This window comes from Penicillium solitum (genome assembly GCF_028829755.1).
Source record: "Penicillium solitum strain IBT 25940 chromosome Unknown utg000001l_segment0_segment0, whole genome shotgun sequence".
Lineage (NCBI taxonomy): Eukaryota > Fungi > Ascomycota > Eurotiomycetes > Eurotiales > Aspergillaceae > Penicillium > Penicillium solitum.
This window is the reverse complement of record NW_027072121.1, coordinates 8,509,300-8,531,908: the sequence shown is the minus strand read 5'-3', so window position 1 is coordinate 8,531,908 and position 22,609 is coordinate 8,509,300. Positions and strand designations below refer to the sequence as shown.

Here is a 22,609-nt window from a genome sequence, read left to right as displayed (position 1 = left end):
TGAGAATCTATAAGCTGTCAAAGCCCACAATCTAGCTACTACGAGTTATAAGAAAAAGATTGGAAATGTCATAAACATTGTTGGAAATCTACTCGTCCCCTCTAGAGGGTGTGTACAAAACAGAAAGCAGCAGTCAAAATACATCCCCGGTGCGCTTTCCATGCAATAAAAAGGATTTGGGCAATTCCCCAAGGGCAACCAAAGCCCACACTCCTATCTCACAGCATCCGTGGACAGTGTCCTCGATCCTGATCGATGTATGTGCGGTCCTGGCATTCGCGATCGGGGAATAGTGCGCCGGGAAAAGCAAAGCAATCTCGAAATAATGGCGGCTGAAACCAAACTGGCAGGTGTTGTGGGGTTAATTGGGTTAAAAAAAAAGACTAAACAGATACAATGAATGGGAGGCAATCCCCGATATCGTGAAAAAAAAATTATCAATCATTTCCGAGATGTGTAGCGCGAAAAGATCTTTTTTGTTTAGTGGCTGAGGTTCAAGTTGATGATGGTACAGATGTGGAACACGAGCCTGAGAAAGGCAAGCCATCTTCGTACCATGTTCACTGGCGCGGCGACGTAGGGCTGTACGCCGGGGATGTCGGGCTGTACGCCGGAGACGTAGGCGACGTCGGGGAACCAGAGAAGTTTGGAGAAGTCGGCGAGTATGACTGCGGGCTCGTAGGAGACCAACCAGGTGAAGTTGGTGTGTACTTGGGAGAGGTGGGAGATGTTGGGGACAGGTGCCGAGCACCACCAATCGCGGGACTGGTGGGACTGTAGCTCGGCGAAGTCGGACTGAACGCCGGCGAGGCCGGACTAAAGCTGGGGGAAGTCGGGCTGTAGTTAGGCGACGTCGGCGAGAACCCAGGCGAAGTTGGAGAGTAGGAAGGAGATGTGGGCGACGCTTGGCCGTACGCAGGCGAGGTCGGCGAGTAGGCCGGAGACGTTGGTTGGAACGACGGGCTAGAGGGTGAGAACCCAGGAGAGGTCATCATCCGCGGGCTTGTCATACCAATGCCAGGAGAGGTTGGTGAATAGCTTGAAGACGGAGAGTATCCAGGAGACGTCGGGCTAGTATTGAAGGGACTTGTTGGAGAGTAACCGCCGGGGCTGCGAGCCGCGGGACTGAACCCACCACCAAAGGCAGAGCTAGCCTGGTACTCGGTGAGACCTCCAGTAGGCTCCTGGCCAATCTGGTGCATAGGTGAGAACGTCGAGTGGGGGTCGCTACTGGCCATGTACGGGGAGCTGGGCATGGGAGAACCAGTGTCGTACTGAGTGGCAGCACCGTCGGAAATGATAGCATCCTTCGCGCCGACCGCACCCATAAGGCCGTAGCGTGCATTGTTGGATACGACGGTGTTGAGCAAGCTCTGGTCCAGGTAGACGTCGAACTCACCAGTTCCGGCGGGCGCCATCTGTCCAAGGATCAAGTTCTCCGACACACCGCGGCAATCGTCGAGCTCTCCGAACGCAGCAGCCTCTAGCAGAATTTCAACTGTCTCTTCGAACGAACAACGCATGAGGGCACCATTGTCGGCACGGTTGATACCATGACGAGTAACGGGAGTCAGATAACCACGCACAGTCATCACATCGACCAGCAGAGCCAAGTGACGGTGATTAACGTAAGAACCGTCAAAGGCAAGCACAAGAGTCAATTCGCGAAGCACAGCTGTACGGGCAGCCTCAATACCGAAGACCTCGAAAATCTCGATGAACTGGTTAGAGTAGGTGCGCGAAGCGTCGACGCCCGGAATCGTAAGCACAGCAGCCAAGGAAGATCCACTGGTTTCCAGAACCCATTCCTTGCAAAGAGGATCGGACTTGCTGGTGTGAAGCGTACCATCCTCGATGACTCGGACCTTGCTCTTCTCGTTAATGAACGCACGGTCCACGCCGGGAACACCACGAAGGGTCAAAGTGTCCAGCAGGTGCTGCTCGAGCTTCTTCAAGGTGACGTCGTACTCAACATCTTCGTCATCGTCCTCCTTGTAGTCTTGGACCTGACGGATACGAATAACTTGCTCGTCAGCGTTGTTATCACTAAAGATAACTGCAATATCACGAGGATATGCCTGCTTGATCCTTGTAGCAACATCCTGCACCGTGAGACCCTTGTCAAGAAGAGAGCGGCGACTGAGGACGATACGGAGCAGCCACTTCGACTGCTGAGATGCGTCGTCGGCATTATCTTCAGGAATGATGAAGTATGACTCGACCATATCTCTATCATTTTCGATGACAGTGGACTGAATATCGGGATCATAGTAAATCTCCGTCGACTCCGTCACAGAGCGCAAGCTAGTGTGCTCCACGAGACTTCGAAGGAGTTTGGCACCCTCCTTATCGTGGGTCTTCATGCCTTCTTGGTATACAGTCATGGATGGCGTCTTGATGTTCGTGGCAACGTTGAGAATTTCCTTGAGACGTGGAACACCAAGCGTGACGTTCTTGGACGACACACCAGCAAAGTGGAAAGTGTTCAGTGTCATTTGAGTCGCGGGCTCACCAATAGACTGAGCCGCAAGAACGCCGACCATTTCACCAGGGTTGGCTGCCGCACGGGCGAAACGACTTTCAATAGCACCCAATACGTGCTGGAATGCAAGCTTGTTGAGCGAATAGTCAGTGACAAGGCGGCGGAAAGCCAGACGACTGCGCAGTTGCGCCTTGAACAGCAAAGTCGCGTTAACCTGAGCCTCTTGCGAAATGGGATCGTTACCACGAACGATCACCAAGCGATCCAAAAGCTGCTGGACTTGAGGAATGACCTCAGCAGGGTGCAAATCACTGATTGTGCCCTCGCGAATACGGAAAGTGGTTCGAGCCATTTCCAGGATACGCTGGACGTTAATTGGAAGCTGCATCATTTCCTCGTCCTCCTTGACCACAGTGCGCAGGAAGTCACGGTCTTTCAGAATGGCCTCCCATTCCTCATCGAAGTATCTCTGTACCTCCATGTCACCGGCAATTTCGTTGGCTTGTTCCAAAATCTCTGGGCCGAGGGTTCGCTCGGGGTCCATAACATCAACACGGAATCGGTCCATGAGCTTCGCATCGGAACACTTGATGTGATCGACACGCTGGTTCTCAATGTGGGCACCGTCGAGACCATCCTCTCCGTAGATGAACTGAATAATATCTCCAAGGGAGTTGCGCACAGTGCCATCATATTTGACCATAACTTCCTCGAGGGCCTTGACCAGCTTACGCTGGATGTAACCAGTTTCGGCAGTCTTGACAGCAGTATCAATCAGACCTTCACGACCAGCCATGGCGTGGAAGAAGAACTCGGTAGGAGTCAAGCCACGGAGGTATGAGTTCTCGACGAATCCACGGGACTCGGGAGAGTAATCGTCCTTGGTGAAGTGAGGAAGTGTACGATACTTGAAGCCGAACGGGATACGCTTGCCTTCCACGGATTGTTGTCCGACAAGGGCAGTCATCTGCGAAATATTGATTGCCGAACCCTTGGAACCGGACCGCGCCATTTGAATGGCGTTGTTCAGATCCTTGAGACTCTTTTCCGTGGCATCACCAGCTTCATCACGGGCATTGTTCAAAGCACGAGAGACTTTACTCTCGAATGTCTCTCGCACATTCATACCAGGAAGGGCCTCCAATGTGTTCTCAGTGGCACTAGCCGTGATCTCCTCGACTTCCTGTTTTCTGTTGCGGACGGCCTCCTCGATCTTGTTAATAGTAAGTTGATCGGGAATAGTGTCACCGATACCAATACTGAAACCGTTGTGCAGCAACCAGTACCCGACGATGGTTTGAGCTCCACTGAAGAATTTGACACAAGTGTCAGGGCCGTACTCGTTGAAGATGGTGTGAATGACACCACCGCCACTGGCACCGACCGTCTTCTTGGAAAGCATACCATACATCAGCTGTCCGCCGTGGATCAAGAGACCTCCATCACTGAGAGGACTAAACTTCTCGGCCAAAGGCGAGCCGTCTTTGTCAACACGCAGAAGGTTCAGACCAGACGGGAAAGCCATGCTGATCATCTGCTTTCCAGTCCAACGGGGGCGAGGCTTAATAATTGCGGGGGGTGGAATGGCACCATCCCAATCAGGGACCCACAGCATGAGGTTCATGACTTGGTCCTTGGTAAGGAAGGTGTCACGACGGCAAATCTTATAGATACCACAGAGAGTATCCTGCACAATACCCATCAGGGGACCGTTACGCTGCGGAGAAACAATGTTCTTCGGGACCAAAGTGAGCTCAGCAAGCTCGGCGCGCGCCTCTTCGCCCTGGGGGACGTGCAAGTTCATCTCGTCACCATCGAAATCAGCGTTGTAAGGACTGGTGACAGACAAGTTCATGCGGAATGTAGAGAAGGGCATAACGCGGACGCGGTGACCCATCATAGATTCCTTGTGCAAAGATGGCTGACGGTTGAACAGAATATAATCGCCGTTGTCAAGATGACGCTCGACCTTCCAACCATACAGCAGTTGCTGAGCACCCGCGCGCTTAGCGTGGCGAAGATCAATACGTTCACCGTTGTCACGAACAATGTATCGTGCACCAGGGTGAATGTTAGGTCCGTTTGCAACCAACTTCTGGAGCTTTTCAATATTGTATGGTGTGACAACTTCCGGGTAGGTGAGAATACGAGCAGTTGAGTATGGGACACCAACTTCGTCCAGCCTCAAATTGGGGTCACCTGTGATAACGGTACGAGCAGAGAAGTCGACACGCTTTCCCATCAAGTTCTGACGTAGACGACCCTCTTTACCCTTCAAACGACTGCGAAGAGCCTTCACGGGGCGGTTTCCCTTTTGCATCGCCGTGGGTTGACCAGCAATGTCATTGTCCATGTAAGTGGCAATGTGGTACTGAAGGAGAGACTCGAATTCACGAATAACGTGCTCGGGTGCTCCCTCCTGCTCACAGCGTTGAACGTTTTGGTTCGCACGGACAATTTCCGCGAGCTTATAAGTCAAATCATCCTCACCGCGAGCGCCACTTGTGGCTCCCATCACGACACTAGGGCGAACGGTCGGAGGAGGGACGGGCAAGACAGTCAGAATCATCCACTCAGGACGAGCGTAATCATTGCTGAGTCCCATGATGCGGACATCTTCGATGGATATGTTTCGGAAGATGTTCAAGGCCATTGTGGGAGTAATGACTTTTTTCTCCGGTTGAGCCATCTCATCCTCCATCATAGCCTTGCTAGGCTTCCATGTTCCAACCAAGCAGATTCCTTCCTTCCGAACGGTGGGCTGGGCGTTACCGCAGCCGCCGTGCGAGCGGCCCTTCTGGGAGTCCTTCGAAAATTCCTCATCATCAGCAGGCGCGTCGGCTTCACATACTAGGACATCTTTGGACAGTCGCCAGATTGAGTCAAAGCGTCGCTTTGGGTCGCGGAAACGAAGGGCGTCTGTAAACTTTGAATCGGCCTGGTATCCATGTCAGCAAAAACCATTCAAGATTTGCCATCCCAGTAGGGATGACTAACCGTGTTGGCCTTGATCTTTCCACAGTTATGGCAAACTGTCTCCAAAAGCTTCTTAATTTTAGTCAAAAAACCTAGAGTGGGGCCAGAAGTCAGCATGAACAGAAAAGACGAAAGGGGGAAACAGAGGCGAATCTATTACGCACCAATATGGAACACGGGAGACGCGAGCTCAATGTGACCAAAATGACCGGGGCATTCCTTTGGACCCTCTTCGCAAGTCTCACAGTTGTATTGACGATCAATTGTACCGAGGCGAGGGTCGTTGATACCCTTAGTCCGAGGCCGTTGACGTTGGTCGTCCTGTTGATCACTTAGCAATCAAGTCGTCGGGGCGCATAGGAAGAGGAACCCTCATCCAAAAAAAGGAATGCATCCGCCAGGGGAAAAAAACAAGTGTTACTCACGAGTGTTTCGGGGTATTCAATGTGAACCACACTCATGCGCTTGATCTCTTCGGGGGCGAAGAGACCGAACTGAATTTCCTTGATAGTGCGCAAAGGCGCCTTGGAATAAGGGAAAAACACGTTAGACATGATGGCGGAGTTATTGTGACGAAAAATGTGGATGAAAAAAAGGCGGAGATGACGGGTCACGTAGGCGTGTCGTAAAACCGGTGTAAACGACGAAGCTCAGCTCGGAAATGTCGCGAAAAAGGAAGTAACAGACTCGCTCGTAAGCTAAAAGTCAGGTTTACACGTAGCGACGATGAAAAGAAAGTGATGTGGAAGCAGCTGGCCGGCTGAGGCCTTGGGCAGCCCTTGCCACGAGGGCGCCGGCGACCTAGAGGTCCCGAACGTCACGGAGCAAAAAAGAAGGAGAAAAAGAGCGCGGCAAAGAGGATCGTCTTCGCGGTATGTTGAAGAAGTATCGCGATGAGAAGGCGCGATCCTCCTGGGTTGTGGAGGCGGTGGGTGGATGGCGTGTCGGGGAGATGAAAGGGTGATGTTCTGAGGTTGCCTCACCGTGATGGGGCTTGAGTTTTCCCTGGACGATGATTGCCGTCTAAACGTGACCTCACCGCTTTGGCAGAAGTGTGGGTACCTTCCCCAAAGTGCAGGCAATGGCAGAATCAATGTACCTTTCACTATAGTAAATGGAAGCGGTGAATGATGCAGGCATCAATATTAGGCATCGATTTGGGTTTGTTTTAGATGGGGTTTTGTCACCGCCCTCGCATCTTCCAGATTCTATGGATATCGACACCGGCAGAAGGAACCAAGATTATTGTCACTACAGAGAAGTTACTTCAGCTGTTTCACTCAATCTGGATTTCACACTGGATGTTTGAACGCCACTTACTATCCTGGCCTATCTAACTGGCTGAGGATTCACTTTGAATTCAAACATCCACCTCTATCTACATACAGCTATCGCAATGAATCTCTCACTTGTCGATCCATTTGTCCTGGCGCAGGAATACCCTGATACCTTGACTGAGAAACTGAGTATGTTCCACCCACGCTTCCTGGTAATGAAGACTACTGACCGGGTCAACACAACATAGGCAGCGGTCATGCGACATGTTTGAGCTTCAACCACAAAGGCGATTATCTTGCCTCCGGACGAGTTCGTGGACCCCAATACCAAGAAAGACATATACCACACAACAGCCAAAAGACTAAGACATGCTATAGGTGGATGGCACAGTGGTGATCTTCGATATTGAGACCAATGGCGTGGCGCGCAAATTGCAAGGTCACACGCGACAGATCCAGTCTCTGAGGTACAATTTCCCCAGACTAAGCACCTCAATCTACATTGAAACCCCAAAATACTAATTACATATCCAGCTGGTCTCGCGATGGTCGCTACCTTCTCACCTCCTCCCAAGACTGGAAATGCATCCTCTGGGATCTCAACGACGGCTCACGAATCCGCACAGTCCGATTCGAGGCGCCAGTCTACATCGCCGAGCTACACCCATTCAACCAGTAAAGCTACCACAATTCTCCCACTATCCGTCAAGTCATATCAACTAACCAGTTCCGTTCTCCAGCCTCCTTTTCGTCGCCTCCCTCTTCGAAGACCAACCAGTACTGGTAGACGTCTCCGGCACAAGACCAATCAAACGAATCCTGCCCTCCGCCCCCCTCAGACCGCAAGCCCCAAGCGGCGAAGAAGTCGACCCGGCCGTAGCCGCGAAACAAGCAGCACAAGACGCCAAACACTCGACATGCGTAACCATCTTCACAGCCTTCGGCAACCACATAATCGCCGGCACCTCCAAAGGCTGGATCAACATCATCGAAACCCAAACCTGCACAACAATCCACTCAATGCGCCTCTGCAACGGAGTCGTAATCCTCCTCCGACTAGCCAGCAACGGACGCGACCTCCTAGTCAACAGCTCGGACCGCGTAATCCGCACAGTGATAATGCCCGACCTCTCGCAGCTGGGTATCGACCTGGAACCATCCGCGATAAAACTACACGTTGAGCATAAGTTCCAAGACGTGGTCAACCGACTCAGCTGGAACCACGTCACCTTCTCATCTACAGGCGAATTCGTCACCGCGACAACATTCATGAACCCGGATATCTACGTGTGGGAACGCAGCCACGGCTCGCTAGTCAAGATCCTGGAGGGACCACGCGAAGAACTCGGCGTTGTGGAATGGCACCCCAGTAGACCGATGGTTGTAGCATGCGGACTGGAGACTGGATGCATCTACACTTGGTCGATCGTGTCGCCGCAGAAATGGTCAGCTCTGGCACCTGATTTCGGCGAGGTCGAGGAGAACGTTGAGTACATGGAGGCGGAGGATGAGTTTGATGTTCACCCAGCTGAGCAGGTGCATCAGCGACGACTGGATCAAGAGGATGAGGTCCCGGATGCTGTGACGCTTGATTTAGTGAAGGGTGATGGAGATGCTGATGGTGTTGAGCCGTTTAATCTTCCTGTCTTGCTGGACGTTGAGGACAGTGATTCTGGTGAGGATGTCGTTACTATTGGGCCCGGAACTATGCGACGCAGGACTCCTGGGGCTGGCAGGGACGGTGTGAATGGCAATGGCAATGGCGATGCAGAGAAGCCTGCGGCTAATGGGACTTCGAGGGGTACTACCAGGAGTCGGCGCCGATAGTTGGCAGGTCTTACTTTCTTTCTTTCTTTCTTTTTTTTTTGCGTGTGTGATACCTTGTTCTACCTCCTACATCTCCGTTGTTGTTGGAGCTGTACTAGCATATTTTGCATTGCGGCGTTCATCTTTAAGGCGGGGGTGATTGGTCTACAATCTGGCGTTGGGAGGAAAAGCTTCTGCGCTTTGTTTGATTTAGTGCTGTAGTCAATGAATGTATGATTATTCAAATGGTCCAGGTGCAGTAGTACTGTATTCAATAGAGCTACGGAGTACATACATATATCTTTGTGAGATCTTCTTCATAGAGAAATGTCGCCGACAATAATTGCAAAAAACTAATAGAGCCTGCCGTCATAATGCGATTGACAATATGGTAAATAAAATCCTGGTATAGTAGCACTGGACTTGACGATGCGGTCTTCCAGATGCTGGTCCATCTCAATAAATATATCGAAGTAGTGCATGGGACCATTAAATTATTACTACCAGAAATAGAGAAAAATATAGGAAATAAGCAAAAGTAGATTCCAAAGAGACATATTGACTCGTCATTCAGGTAGCAAATGGAAGTGTCAGAAACTATAGGAAAGTAATCTGGGTATATATAACAAGCCTCAAGGATTTGAAATCCTTGACTGAAAGCCCAAAACGCCACGAGATGCAAAGTCCAGCATGCAGAGAAAAGAAACAAAGAAAAAGAAAAGATTGAGTAGCGTAGAAGGAAAGAAAAGAATAGTCATGACCCAAGTAGGCCGTGGGCGCGAGAAAGAAGCGCATTGAAAGAACATACATACACATCGTGTCAACCGTCAATCCCCCAGACCTCCTTAGGAAGTCAATTAAACAATGTTAATACCCAGTCCGGTTGTTGGGACCTATAAGGCCACCCCTTTTCCAGAGATAGTATCTTGGTTCTCATACAGACCTGGACCTGGACTATAAACAAAACAAAAATCATAAAGCTGTGCTGTGAAGCCGTCGGTTCTGGAGCGAACATCTAGTTGCAGTCACTTGCAGCAGAAGCACATTCAACATAGCGTGACAAGTGCACTCTGGGCCAGCCAAAGTCTGTGAGCGGCGACCTGGTCTATTATCTGATGATCAGGCAAGGCAGATGTGGTTTTCGGGCAATGAAGCCAACACTGTTGCGATCACCCCCGTCTTCAGATTGAAGGAGCTGCCCTTTGGTCGATTTCCATGTGGGTAGGATTCACCAGGTTATTCCTCGAGAGGTTTTCGCGCTTGATAAATGTGCAGCAGGTTGTACGTTTTGATCTTTTTGTCGAAAGCTTCTTGCTTGACATCGAATGCAATACGGTCAATCTGCTCCCTGGACCAAGAAAGAACCCGACTGAAAGGAGCCAAACACAATGGCTGAACACTCTCGGAGATAGCCAAATTGTACCACCGCGCAACCTTCTGCTCGTGGGAATCAGGATGCCATGGATTCATAGGCAATCCCACAATCTGGTGGTCAATCTCGGTGAAGCCTGCTTCTTGCAAATTCCGGATCGTCTCGTTGGAGCTGTGGGCGAGGGGCCGCATGGTGGCTTCAGTTGCATGCTTCAAGGTCGAGTACCAGCTAGCCATAGCGCGTCCCGGTTCACCATCCTTGTCCTCAACACGGGGCCGGAAATCGATTTCGACTTGCTCAAACCAGGCACCCGGCCGGAGATGCTGAAAGACTCGTCGGTAGAGACTTGGCCAACTTGCAACACTACCACATCCCATCTGCATATGAATGATATCCCATGAATCCTCCCCCAAGGTCCAGGGCGCCTCAAAGTCGAACGGGGCATAGAAATCGCAGTTCTTTGGGAAATTGGCCGGTTGTATCGGCGCAAGGTCAACACCGACCACGAAGGAATTCGGGAATTTGTTTGCAACTTCGATGCTCCATATCCCCGTTCCACAACCCAGGTCGAGAATCCTGGACCCCGGGGGATGTGGTGCATAGATCAAGCCATCCTCGGCCCGTGCAACCGTGAACAGTTTGTGGAATATGTCGAGACGGTCCTGCTCTTCCTCGTCGCACGGGAGCGGGTAGATTCCTTTCCGATAACCGTGATACATTCGGCCGTTTTCTTTGTGATTCGGGTATTTCTCGGGTATCCTGTTCGGACGGGGGTCAGTCATTGAATTTACACAATTGAGTATGGAGTGACATACTTGCGATCAGACATTATGATCGGAGATGATCGCGATACTTGAGACGTGTTCGACGTGTGGGATGCCTGTGTGGCCACCGATCCATTGCTAGTAAAGCGAGCGTTCCTGCGAGGATCTTTATCGACCGGATCTCTGTCGATCAGCGTGTACAAGTCCATCGCGGAAGACGGTTGTCGTGATCGGACTCGATCACTCGCGATGGAATGCGAGTAGTATCTAGAGTGGCCGGCATCGCTCGCTGGGGTCGACTCGGACTTGTATCGTTTGGGCGGGGGTGGGGAATTTATGGGAGGCAGGTGTCGCATCCTGGAATCCCCGTTCGTAAACATTTTCGGCAGCGATGTGCGGTCAGGCGCGGGAAAGGACCCCGGAGACTCTCTGTAAGACATGTTGATATCGGCAATCAATCAATGATCGCGCAAGATATCCGAGGCAGTTGTGAATCGACCGATCATGCCAGTCATGAAAAAGAAACAAGCAAAAAAGAACGATTTAGGTATGAGACCCTAAACCACAGCGAAAGCACACGAGCTAGTGTGATGAGCTCGGGCCAAATGAGAGGTTCTGCGACAGGGCGGATCGCACGGTCGGGTGAAGCCCAGGGATTCGAGGTTCTCGGGAAACTGGCTCAAACTTGGTTCAAACTGGCTCAAATTAGCGCGGTTTGATGTCCAGCGTCGGCTCCAACTTCTACCTAGGTAGTGAAAAGAGAAAGCTGAGGAGGAGAAGGAAGTTTTAAGGTTGTTAAGCTGCGGTTTCCTTCCCGTCGGGCCCACGGGTAGCGGGGTGCGGGTAAAGCAGCCAGCAAAGCAAAGAGAATGGCAGAACAAGGATGAGAGAAGGGGAAATGAGAAAAGAAGTTTAGTGCAGAATTCTGTGCAGAAGTACGGAGTACTCCGTACAAGAGAAAAGTACGATCCGCGCTACCGGTACTCGTATCGGGGGGACATTTTAATAGGAATCTTTTGGAATCTTTGATCTTATTATCTGTCCATCTATGAAATATTTGACAATTCAATTCCTTTATATCGATTATACTACATACGCCGTACAGATGAATCCTATAATCGAATCTATTATGTTGTCTCTATGTACAAGACTTTTATGCACAGGCATCCCAGAGCACTGGTTGAAGGAGCAGCTAAACCAATTAGGGCTCGGGTCCTTCAATCCTAGTAATATAAGTCTGTTTCTTTTTTCTTTTTGCTTTTTTGCTTTTTTTGCTTTTTAGATTGAATATATATAATTTGAACTTTTCATATTCTATCTACTCCGTACTCCGTATAATACGTAGGAATAGGAAATACGAATCACTTCACTCCATAAGAGCTAGATCGACGTGGACCAAAAGCTCGACCCACGCCCTAGCGGGATGCGGACCGTCTGGGCCTCTCATTTCCATGGATTCCACTTTGGTGAGGGCCCAACGGAGTGGTAAAGGCGTCAATCCAGGTAACCTTGGAACCTACGGTAAGCGTGGCGCTATTCACTTTCTGCCTTGTCTACGGAGTACTCCGTATTATAACATCCATGGATGTATAATTATATGTATAATATATGTTCTGACTGTGCCACCTGGGGCAACCTTGGAATGTATATGTACCCTGTCATACACACTCTGCATTCTGTTCTAAAAAATAAAAATAAAAAACTAACCTTGCAATTTGTACTCCGTAGTATGTCTAATAATGTCTAATAAATCTCCCCCTCACCGCAAGCCAGAGCACTGGGTCCGTGGATGTGACATTGGAGCGAATCAAGTGGGATACCACGTCTTGACCAAAACACTTTGGCTGCGCCTTGGCTGGACCTTGGCTGCACCTTGGCCATGGTAATCATTTACTTGGACGGATTCTTTTTGTGATATGTAAGAATGACCCTAAGACCACCCCGCTGGGTCAGGTCATGACTCGTGTCAAACCCTTTACTTTTTTTTTTTCTAACCTATACACTTCCATGTACTCCATTACTTCGTATATATTATGCATTATACGTGTCAACATTCCCCCTCAAGCCCAATAATGGTCCAGGGTCTTTCCCTATTGGGGGTATTTTGGGCTTTCCCAGGACACCGGGTCCATCCCGGCCCGGGTGATTCACATTACTAATAAAACATATTACTCGGTCTCCGGCCCCGGGAATTGTTGGGCGACTGCTCTTCATAGGATACAAAGAAATATGGTCAAATCCCGAGTGTCTCCTTGCATGTTACATACCCCGTACAATTAATATAGTATATTTCACGCGATTCAGCGCGGCAAGCGCTGATTGCTGAACTTTCCACCTGAGACTGACTCGTCATTGAGGGATATTGATCGTCCAAAACCTGCTCAACACTCTTGGTACTGACAGCTCATGGGATTGGGTTTAACCAGAGTGCATCGTGCATTAGTGAGTTATTTAAGAGGGACTAAAATCTAGCGTACATTGTACATCCGTTTTGTTGCCCCTGATTCCGAACTGGAAGCAAATGTATTTTCAATTTCGAGGTTTTTATGATAAGCCAAAGGAATCATTTGAATTTTATTAATATATTGTATACTATTTGAGTAGACAAGTTAGTGAAATATAAGAACTACAGGACTTTGGGATGTACACATTGATGTACATCGTGCTCCGTACACAGAATATCGGGCCCCACGTCCCGCCAGGAAATTTTCCCTGGCCAAACTCCGACCTCACCATCCAAATTGAGTAAAATGCTCCAATAATACATAAAACTCAAATATCAAAACACAACACACATCATCAGAGACATTAATCACCAATTCGGAAGCATTGATCGCTGCCCCTCACATCAGCCACAACGGGAGCACCCCAGAGATCAACATCTCTATATCAAATTCAAACCCGAGAGCGAGATCCAGCCACACAGCAGGCAACGGGACTATCAGCCCCCCTACTCCCCTAAATTGCACAATGCACACACTCAAAGCAGTGGCCTCATCGACTCTGTCGCTGCCGGCAGATAATTACATCTACTCCATCGTCCCCTCAGCGCCGGGGACTTTCGCCGCCATCTCATCAGATGATTCGCTGCGCGTGTTTGACGCCGCCGATCTCGATCGCGGATCTGTCATCTCAAACGCTACTCACAATGGCGGTGTTACCGCATTGCGCAGCTTCGCCATGGGCGAGTCACACCTCTTGGCTACCGGTGGCCGTGATGGGAAGGTGAAAGTTTGGGATGTTCGGGCTGGGAATGGAAGTCCGGTTGTGGAGATGGAAACGGGTGAGTTTGTTTTGGTTAAGCTTTTTTTTTTATTGTTTTCTTTTTGGGGGGAGTTTTTATGCATCTATTGCCTGTTTGGGTTGTCTTCGGGAACCTGCTTGGACAAGTGCGGTTTTGTGTTTTGCTGCTGCATTTCCGGTCGCCTGTTACTGGTTTTCGGGGAATTTATCGGCGCTTGGATTCAAGGATGGTCCTGGCTTGGTTGCGGGTTTTCGTTTCTTTGTTATCAAATGCACATTTGCTAATTCGTTGTCTTATATCTCTAGCGAAGAAATCGCCTGTTCTGTCTGTGGCTTGTAACCCGGAGACAAACACTATTGTTGCAGGAACGGAGCTTGTCTCTTCGCAGGCGGTTGTTGCATTCTGGTAGGTTTCATCCTATACTTCGGTTTTGATTTGAATGCTGGGCCCAGCATTATCATTCGATCATTACATCGGGATCTGTCTTCCAACCCTAAGACAGAAACAGCTGTGCTCCATCACCAACCCCAAATCCCACTAACCAACAAATAGGGACATCCGCTCTCCCCAAGAATTCCGCCTCCAATATGTGGAGAGCCACAACGACGATATCACCGAGGTAAGTGTACCTCCATTCTAAGCCCGACGCCCCCAACATCCCCCACCATCCAATTCAATACCCACATGCAGTACCAGCCAGACTAACCATTACATCGGCACCTTGCCTGTTACCGGTGGTACACAGCTCCAATATCACCCGACGCGCAGCAACATCTTACTCTCCGGCAGCACGGACGGACTAGTAAACATCTACGATACAACCGTAACAGACGAAGACGAAGCCCTGGTGCAAGTGATCAACCACGGCTCCGTACATCATGCCGGGTTCCTGTCAGAGCGCACCATCTTCGCCCTCAGCCACGACGAGCACTTCTCTGTGTACCCAGCCACAGACCCGGATGATGCCGCGCAGGAGCCCGAGCCCGTGCATTTCGGTGACGTGCGCGACCCGCTGGGATGCGAGTATGTTGCGCAACTCTGTGTCGGTGCACAGGGGCCGTATATCGCCGCTGGAAATAAGATGTATGTTTCTTGTTTTGTTTTGTTTTTCTTGTGTTTGGTGCTTGGAAGAAGTCGTGGCACGCACACGTGCTGTTGTGCTTGTGTTTTTTCTGGGTTCTTGGGCTGGGCTCGTGGGTGTTTGCTAACTAATGTCTTGCAGTGACAACCGTCTCGATCTTGTCCCACTCGTTTCTAGCCCGTCGTGGAAGTTAGACCGGGATAATCTTTGGCGCTTGCCCCGTGCTCATTGCGAGGAGGTTGTGCGCTCAGTGTATTTGGATGAACAGGTACGTTTTTCAGAGAATGCTTGTTGTGATGTGTTCCATATATCTGTTGGCTGTTTTTGGCTTTCATTCTTTATATCCCTCGCTAACCCAACCATCTCAATCAGAGTCAATCAGTCTTCACCTGTGGTGAGGATGGCTTCGTGCGGGCATGGAGACCTGCTGAGGGGAGTGATGCTCCAGTCCAGTCTGGGTCTGCAAAGGCTCGCCCGAAGGAGAAGAAGAAGGACAGATTCAAGCCGTACTAGTCTGTATACTGTGTGCGGGTGGATGCATTTGCATCTGCTGCTTACGGTTGTCCGTTGTGTATCATTGGGTGTTTGGGTGGGTAAAAATAGATAGTCCTGCATTTAGGTCATATGAGGTTATGTCGTTATTATTCGAATTACTGTAGTTTGTAAGATTAATTGGTTGGTTGGTTATTGGGGTGGTAGTATTTACTTTGTAGGTTGAAATATATTTCTGGACTATGACTCTTGTTAGGGCTTAAATTTTGATTTTGAACTAGCACGTATTTTTTTTGAACGTTGCCAGTCAACTGAATTTACATTATATAGAAAGGAAACATCTCTTTCTAAAACCAAAAAAAGCTATGCATCCATTCCAATTGAAGAAAAAAACAAAACGCAGAATGAAGCACATTTATAGTCCTCCCGTCACGTGAATTTGAACAAGAAATCTTATCTCTAGCCTTTTTTTTTTCCTTATCCGAACTTTTTTTGCACAAGGGACTCCCTCAAATCCCCTCTCCTCCGATTCCACAAAGTACATAACCAAGACCCAACCGGAATACCAAAGATTCAAAAAGCCATACTCCATTGCCCACCAAACCCTACAATCCAAGGGTAAACACACCACCCACCACAAAATGGACGCTCAAGCCTACTTAATCAAGCACGGCTGGTCCGGCCCCGGCAACCCATTGAACCCAAACAAACGACCGGGCGCACACAGCGGACTCGGCCTCACCCGACCACTTCTCGTATCGCGCAAAGCGAACAACCACGGCGTGGGCAAGAAGACAACAAAAGACCCGACGAACCAATGGTGGCTACGGGGCTTCGAAGACGCACTGAAGGGTGTCGGGAACGACAGTTTTGAAGCCAACTCAGCGCGCGAAAACAATGCGCTGACGAGCGAGCTTTATCGGCATTTCGTGAGGGGCGATGGGCTGGCTGGTACGCTTGAGGGGAACGATAAGAAGAAAGACGAGAGCGGGACGTTCACTTCTACCTCTAAGTCGAAGCGCAAGCGCGAGAATGAGGATGAAGGCGATCGCAAGGCCAGGAAATTGGCCAAGGCTGCGCGGAAGGTGGAGAAGGCCGAGAGGAAGGAAGCGAGACGTGTGAAGAGGGCTGCGAAGGCTGAGAGGAAGGAGAAGAAGATTGCTGGGAAGCTTGCGAAGAAGGCTTTGAAGGAGAAGAAGCGTACTGCTTCTGAGGAGGATTATCCGACGCCCACGTCGATTGATCAGGAGTCTGATCAGACTGGGGCGGAGAACACGGAGACGGATGAGGTTGCTGCTCGGTTAGAGAAGGCGGCGAAAAAGGAGAAGAAGGAGAGCAAGAAGGCTAAGAGTGCTGGAGGTGATGGGGTCGCTGAAGACTCAAAAAAGAAGTCTAAGAAGGAGAAGAAGGACAAGAAGGAGGCTAAAGCCTGATGTGTCCCTTTTGTTCTAACCATTTTGATATTGGAGCGCTTTACATGCATGTCAGGACCATGTACAAAATCCTGCATATACCAGTTTTATCTTACGCCATCTAGAAACCAAGATACCCTTTTTTGTTTGGCGAAATCATGACTTGCACCCATAGGAAATGTAAATGTCTATCTTTTGCTTTTGTTTTGATTCTAAGCTACGCTGGTAGCTTTCCAGGATTACCTGATAGAATCCAAGGTCGTTTCTCCCAGAACTCATCTTTGATGATATCGACATGGTCAATCACGACCTGTGCTTTCCGGCGCAGTTTGCGGATCTTGTCTTGCTGTGACCTTGACTGCTGAGACTCGACCACCGGTGATTCTTCGTCTGCAGGTGCTTTGGTAGGCTTAGGTTCCTCCAGCTCGTACTGTTGAGACATGTTAGAACAGGTCGAGACAGAAAGAGCCACATCATAGAAATTGGCGCATACCTGGCGATAGAGAACAGTGCCCTTTTTATAGATCTCCATCTCGTTATTGTAGTTGATACCAAACCGCTTGAAGAGAATCTCGTTCTTATCCGCAGACACAGTACCCTGATATCAAGTCAATTACCTATATTTCGAATTGGAAGAACAATAACCTACCTTCAACTCTTGCTCGGCATCTGTGTTGCTCATTCCACCTTGCAGCACCATTGTCCAGAAGGTAGTATTGTAGAGGTTATTGATATGACCTAGTCATATTGCATTAGCCATACGTGGTTCGAAACCAGGGTATTGCGAGACCATATCACCATGATAGAGTCACTTACAATCAACCTGTCTCCAGCTCATATAATCACGGAGAATACGGCTATTTGGGTAGATGACCGCACGCCCATCGAAAGAGGGCAGATATGGTGGCAGGAGAGGCCTTTCAGGGAAGAATTCGCTCCACTTGTAAATGTAGTGTGCCGTAAACGTAGAGACGATAGTGGTCACTAGTTTCCTGTATAGAAGAACTCCTGTCAACGGCCGTTCTTGCAAATTACACCGTAGGAGATAGGAGTAAAGAGGGAATACCCACCCATTGCGCCGCTCAAAAAGTTGGCAGTTGGGGTGGAAGACAAAACTGAGGGAGTACTGTTAGTGATTGCGAGGATAGCGATGAAACGAGCTGGACATACCTGAATTCGTCACTGACTCCGTAAGCGATGGATAGGTCCGGGAGCTCTTTCATGACCTCAACTGCCGCAGCATTCATCAGATCCAGTGCCCGGCGGTCATTGGGTTTTGCGAAAGCATAGTGATCAGAGAGTCTATATACGTTAGACTCTGAATACACAAATGTATGCATTGTTGCAGTCATATCATCATATGTTGGTGAAAGATATGCATAGGAAGACGGATACTTCTTGCATGAAGGTTCCATATACACAGAGCATCCTTATGAGTAACAAGAGATGGAGACTCACTTGTGAAATCCTCGTCCATCAATGCGGACCACAATCCACGTATTGGGGAGCAGCACATCCGGCTGCTCGAAGGACTTGACGTACTCAAATCTGTGCTCTTTTAGTAGCTGGACTATATTTTTCTTTTTTTTTTTGGAAATTTCAATGCTTACCTTGAGTTCGCCATTATTTGATCTACTGGACTTTGATGTTAAGTGACGAATACGAAGAATGGAAGTTCCAAGGTTGTCATTTTGTGCGATTTCTGCCCGCCCGCATTTGCCCCAGTCACTCGAGGGGTTCGATTTTGAGGACTCTTGAAGTGGTTTGATGGATAAGAATAATACAATAATTTTCTGTGAAGACGATAGGCCACTACAGTATCTAGATAAACCTAGGTAATTGCTATGTATGATAATAAAAAGTCCATAAATAAAACTAGTATGTTGTTGAGATGCATATCAAAAACCCTAAGAGAGCAGGATACTTTAGAATCTAGGAAATGAAAGCGAAAGGACAGAACCAAGATGGTCTATAGATACATGTGAGAATCATGAGTTCTCAATCTCAGGAATCTCTTCATCGCCAGTCTCACTGGCTCGCTCGCTAGTCTCGCTGGCCTTGTCAGACTTGCGAGACTTGCGAGAAAAGAACCCTAGGCTGCTGCGGGTGGAGCGGTCGGCGGATGCCACACTTGAGACAGTGCTATCGACACTCTTGCCGAGCTGCGCTTCGCTGGCCGCATCCTCGTCAATATCACCTTGCGAGGATTCACCTTTCTTAGAGAAAAGTCCCGAGCGATCCTTCCATGAGCTGAACTTGCTGGAACTACCCTTGCGCGTGATCTTGCGAATGAACGACTCCTTGGAGGCATTGTCCATGGAAGCCCCGGATGGCATGCGCTCCAAGGATTCATATGAATCACCAGTGAAAAGGGACAGGGAGCGAGACGTGCGAGAGTCCGAAGGAGATCCATCGTACTCGTGGATATCAAATGGACTATCGGGATCAATGCTCTTCTCTGTGTCTATCTCTGACTTCTCGCCCGTGAGAACCGCCGTGAACGCCGGAGCAGCGGGGTTCAGCTTTGGGGTCAACGGTCGATGAGACGATGATGGACGAGTGCCAATTGGTGCCTGGAGGGGCCGATGGTGGCGATCAAACGTGTCCTCCACGAAATCAGGCTCGCCGGTTAGACCGAGGGGAAGATGACCCGACGATCCATACTGGATTGAAGGTCGCCGAGAAGGAGCTCGAGACCAATTGGATGGCGCGGCCCAGTCAAATCCAAGCGGGCTGTTGCGGTGTCCAGCATTGTCAGTCGATGGCCACCCGAAATGGCGGTTGTCTGTTGAGGGGTGTGGAAGCTGATTTGGTGTGTCGAATGAGGTCGACGAAGGTCGTGGGGATAGAGAACCGCGTCGAACGCCACCAAGAAGCGACGATGGATCAATAGGATCATGTCGAGGACTAAATTGATTGTACCCGCTGCTCAGATCGGAATTCCCACGGGTGCCAGCACCGCCGAAGCCAAACTTGCTGGATGAGAAGATATTTGAGAAAGCAGCTCGTCGGGAAGGCGCATGATCAGAAGAGCTGTCCATGGTGACACCAGCTGTGTTGCTTCGAGGGAACAATGACATCGGGTTTGCCCAATTACCAGTATAGCTCGATCGTCGCCGACGTGCACCGATTGGATCCAACTCGTCAATATTGCGAGGGAAGGATTGACTCTGACCGGGTTTCAAAGAACCCAGCATAGGAGACTCATCTGCTAGGGTTTTCCCACGAGGCCGGTGGAAACCGAAAAGCCCAGAAAGCTTTCGGGAAGCGCTTTTCGGGGCTTCCCCAGCAGCAGACAAATGGACACCTTGGGATTCGTCCTGCCGATTCTGAGCCTCTAGTGGGCTGGCAAATATACTGCCCGCTCGACTATCCGAAGAAACAGGCGATACTGGGCCGTGCCCGAAGCTGTCCAAGGGAGTACTGGATCCCTCCATAGTTGCAAATCTTGGACGAATTATAGATCGTGGGAATTCGGGCGACTCCTCGTCACCAAGGAGATCGGATGGCAAGAGGGCATCCGCACGGGGACTCATTTGCGGGTTGTTGAAAGCGACTTCGGTATCGGAGCGCATGATCTCGGGAGGATCGGACAAGCCTGGAAGGGCCATACCGTTATTGATATTGAAAAACGCAGAGCTGGGCGCAAATGTAGGCGAGTGACCGGACGGGTTGTAGCTGACGGTACTTGGAAACGACGTTTCGACACCCGGATAGTTCAGAGGGGAAGACATATTGCTGTTGAGTGAGCTGCGATGGCGACGGGGACGAATGGTGGCAGTATTCGACATATCAAGATCCAAGGTCGGGAAGGCAAAGGGTCCTGAGCTGCTGGGTCGTTGGGCTGTAAGCCACTTTAGACGTTCCTGGGCTTCTTGATATTGTTGCTGGGCTTGCGTGTGCAAATTCACAAGTGTAGCGTAACGTGCGTGTAGGTTGCCCAGCTTGTGCTCCCACTGACGAGCTCGCTCGTTGTCGATCCGATCCAGCTCTTTGCCATCTTCACTGTCGCCTTCTTGCAATCCCATTCTTTCTTCTTCAAGCTTCTTGACCCGTCCTCCTTTATCCTGAATCTCATCATCGATGGTTTTCATCTCCCCCTGCTCTTTCGCGATCTTGGCTCGGACCTCATCTGCGCGCACCGTCCCTTCTTCTTCGATTCTGGCCTTGTCATCCTTGGCTTGTATAGCATCGGAGTTCATGCGTGAAATCTTCTCCTGCCATCGCAAGATGTCATTCTTGCGCTTCTTGCGCTCCGCCTCTTTCTGCTGAAGAAGTCGCATGCGTTTTGACTTTTCACCCTGCACGGTCCGGTTGACGCTTTCTAGCTTGTAGACATGCTTTTTCAAGTCACCACTTGCTTCATCCTTCTCCCTGACACGCTTCCGCAATTCACTGCGCTGTTTTTCAAGGTCCTTCAACAGTGCAATATGCTCTTCTTCCTCCTCTGCCCCCTGCTTCTCCACGTTCTCGTTCTCGTGCTGTAACGACTTCAAGCGGTCTGCTAATTGCTCCAAAGTCTCATCTTTGGCGCTCTTTGCTCTGCTCTTGAGTGTTTCTTCGAAATTGCCGTGTGAAACGTCCGTGCTTCCAGCCGCGGGCGAAATTTTCCGTCCGGCCGAGGGCCGCTTCCCCGGTAATTGGCCTGCACTATGCTCGCGGGACATTATCGGGGCAGATGGCGTTGGAAGTCCTACTGTAGACCTGGGGATCGAGGCGCGGATAATTGGACCTCCGGCGGTGCCATTTTGCTGGGCTTCGGACAGCGGAAGAGATTTTGTTCGGACATGGAGGATCGCACTGGGCGTTTGAAAGTTGGCGGCGCTAACGGAAAGAACACAGATATGGTAAATATTCCCAGGTAGCAAATTTGATATTTCCACCGCTGTTTCTGCTCGTTTGGATTCACCGACTAGAGACCGTTAGTGGTTTGTTTAGTGACAGGAAAATATCACGTGTATCCTATACCTTTCACATTATTCACCTGGATGATATGCTTATGTATTGAGTTGTGGAAGTCGGGCTGTTTCCAAGCAAGGCGGATTTCACGGGCTGTGATCTCTTCGAGGGTGACCTCTGGTGGCGGAGGAATGTCGAGACCGAGCTTCTCGACTAGGACTTCATTTGAAGTTTGACATACCTGCCACGCGCGGTAGAGAAGCCTTCATACATTGAGTCAGTCGAGTAAAGGAAACACTGGAACAGACAAGGGACTTACCATATCAAAGCCCATAAGATCGAGACGGCGAGAAAGAGGGCCATGACGCCTCGCACTCTCACGCGAGGGACCACTGCTGGGTAAGCGTCAAATGCAAAGTATAGCGGCTCATACATCCCAACGTCTATAACCCATTGGACGTGGGCAGCGGGATACAGGAGAATTGCAAGGATCGCCAATGCTCTCCGGAGTGGGCGGTGGGATAGGCCCCACGTGATCTAGAATCTTACCCACCCAAAACAGGTTAGCGCCAGGCGGAGATCAGCCGCTACGGGACCTCGGCATTCCTCAAGGCTGACATAATCACAATTGTTGGGCGTTGAATGCTGTTGGCGAAATCAACAAATGTTGGATGTTGGAAGTACGGAGTAGATCGGAGGAAATTATATGTGTCTTCTTTTACCATCCGTTTAAGACTTCATAGTACCGTTTCGTGGCTGACATTGTGCTGATATTATCCCGTGACAATGGTTATGTAGCCGCCT

General features: G+C 49.9%; 7 protein-coding genes across 7 annotated transcripts; 3 read left to right on the top strand and 4 right to left on the bottom strand.

Annotated features, from left to right (window-relative positions):
- Positions 1-560: 560 nt before the first annotated feature.
- N7455_003304 (DNA-directed RNA polymerase II core subunit RPO21) lies at positions 561-6,012 on the bottom strand (the record flags this gene model as incomplete). The annotated part of the gene is made up of 4 exons (XM_040959305.2): positions 561-5,420; positions 5,480-5,550; positions 5,623-5,779; positions 5,884-6,012. The coding sequence occupies 4 exons, from the start codon at positions 6,010-6,012 to the stop codon at positions 561-563; spliced, it is 5,217 nt and encodes a 1,738-aa protein (XP_040810228.1).
- Positions 6,013-6,854: 842 nt separating this feature from the next.
- Positions 6,855-8,562, top strand: N7455_003303 (Set1-mediated histone H3-K4 methylation subunit Swd1; the record flags this gene model as incomplete). Its single annotated transcript, XM_040959360.2, has 5 exons — positions 6,855-6,924; positions 6,984-7,045; positions 7,114-7,202; positions 7,270-7,410; positions 7,476-8,562. 5 exons carry the CDS (start codon positions 6,855-6,857, stop codon positions 8,560-8,562), a joined length of 1,449 nt encoding a protein of 482 aa, XP_040810245.1.
- Positions 8,563-9,654: 1,092 nt separating this feature from the next.
- N7455_003302 (class I SAM-dependent methyltransferase) lies at positions 9,655-11,616 on the bottom strand. Its single transcript, XM_040959352.2, has 2 exons — positions 10,729-11,616; positions 9,655-10,672 (listed from the first exon to the last, which is right to left on the bottom strand). The coding sequence occupies exons 1-2, from the start codon at positions 11,115-11,117 to the stop codon at positions 9,778-9,780; spliced, it is 1,284 nt and encodes a 427-aa protein (XP_040810218.2). The 5' UTR covers positions 11,118-11,616; the 3' UTR covers positions 9,655-9,777.
- A 2,031-nt stretch (positions 11,617-13,647) lies between these two features.
- N7455_003301 (WD40 repeat domain-containing protein) lies at positions 13,648-15,515 on the top strand (the record flags this gene model as incomplete). Its single annotated transcript, XM_040959385.2, has 6 exons — positions 13,648-13,960; positions 14,227-14,326; positions 14,474-14,540; positions 14,667-15,004; positions 15,144-15,270; positions 15,375-15,515. 6 exons carry the CDS (start codon positions 13,648-13,650, stop codon positions 15,513-15,515), a joined length of 1,086 nt encoding a protein of 361 aa, XP_040810203.1.
- A 620-nt stretch (positions 15,516-16,135) lies between these two features.
- Positions 16,136-16,927, top strand: N7455_003300 (uncharacterized protein; the record flags this gene model as incomplete). The annotated part of the gene is made up of 1 exon (XM_040959331.2): positions 16,136-16,927. The coding sequence occupies one exon, from the start codon at positions 16,136-16,138 to the stop codon at positions 16,925-16,927; it is 792 nt and encodes a 263-aa protein (XP_040810254.2).
- Positions 16,928-17,123: 196 nt separating this feature from the next.
- On the bottom strand, positions 17,124-18,530 carry N7455_003299 (tRNA guanylyltransferase; the record flags this gene model as incomplete). The annotated part of the gene is made up of 8 exons (XM_040959315.2): positions 17,124-17,336; positions 17,400-17,504; positions 17,556-17,644; positions 17,723-17,898; positions 17,977-18,021; positions 18,077-18,208; positions 18,365-18,454; positions 18,517-18,530. The coding sequence occupies 8 exons, from the start codon at positions 18,528-18,530 to the stop codon at positions 17,124-17,126; spliced, it is 864 nt and encodes a 287-aa protein (XP_040810219.2).
- Positions 18,531-18,776: 246 nt separating this feature from the next.
- N7455_003298 (Fibronectin type III domain protein) lies at positions 18,777-22,547 on the bottom strand. Its single transcript, XM_040959293.2, has 3 exons — positions 22,125-22,547; positions 21,875-22,068; positions 18,777-21,818 (listed from the first exon to the last, which is right to left on the bottom strand). Exons 1-3 carry the CDS (start codon positions 22,238-22,240, stop codon positions 18,895-18,897), a joined length of 3,234 nt encoding a protein of 1,077 aa, XP_040810220.2. The 5' UTR covers positions 22,241-22,547; the 3' UTR covers positions 18,777-18,894.
- Positions 22,548-22,609: the final 62 nt, after the last annotated feature.

Excerpts from the sequence above, each read along its gene's own strand:
- N7455_003302 (XM_040959352.2), bottom strand. The coding sequence starts at position 11,117 with ATGTCTTACAGAGAGTCTCCGGGGTCCTTTCCCGCGCCTGACCGCACA. Across the intron at positions 10,673-10,728 it reads ATCATAATGTCTGATCGCAA|GATACCCGAGAAATACCCGA; the intron begins GTATGTCACTCC and ends CCGTCCGAACAG.
- N7455_003298 (XM_040959293.2), bottom strand. The coding sequence starts at position 22,240 with ATGTATGAGCCGCTATACTTTGCATTTGACGCTTACCCAGCAGTGGTC. Across the intron at positions 22,069-22,124 it reads ATCTTATGGGCTTTGATATG|GCTTCTCTACCGCGCGTGGC; the intron begins GTAAGTCCCTTG and ends CAATGTATGAAG. Across the intron at positions 21,819-21,874 it reads CCAGGTGAATAATGTGAAAG|TCGGTGAATCCAAACGAGCA; the intron begins GTATAGGATACA and ends AACGGTCTCTAG.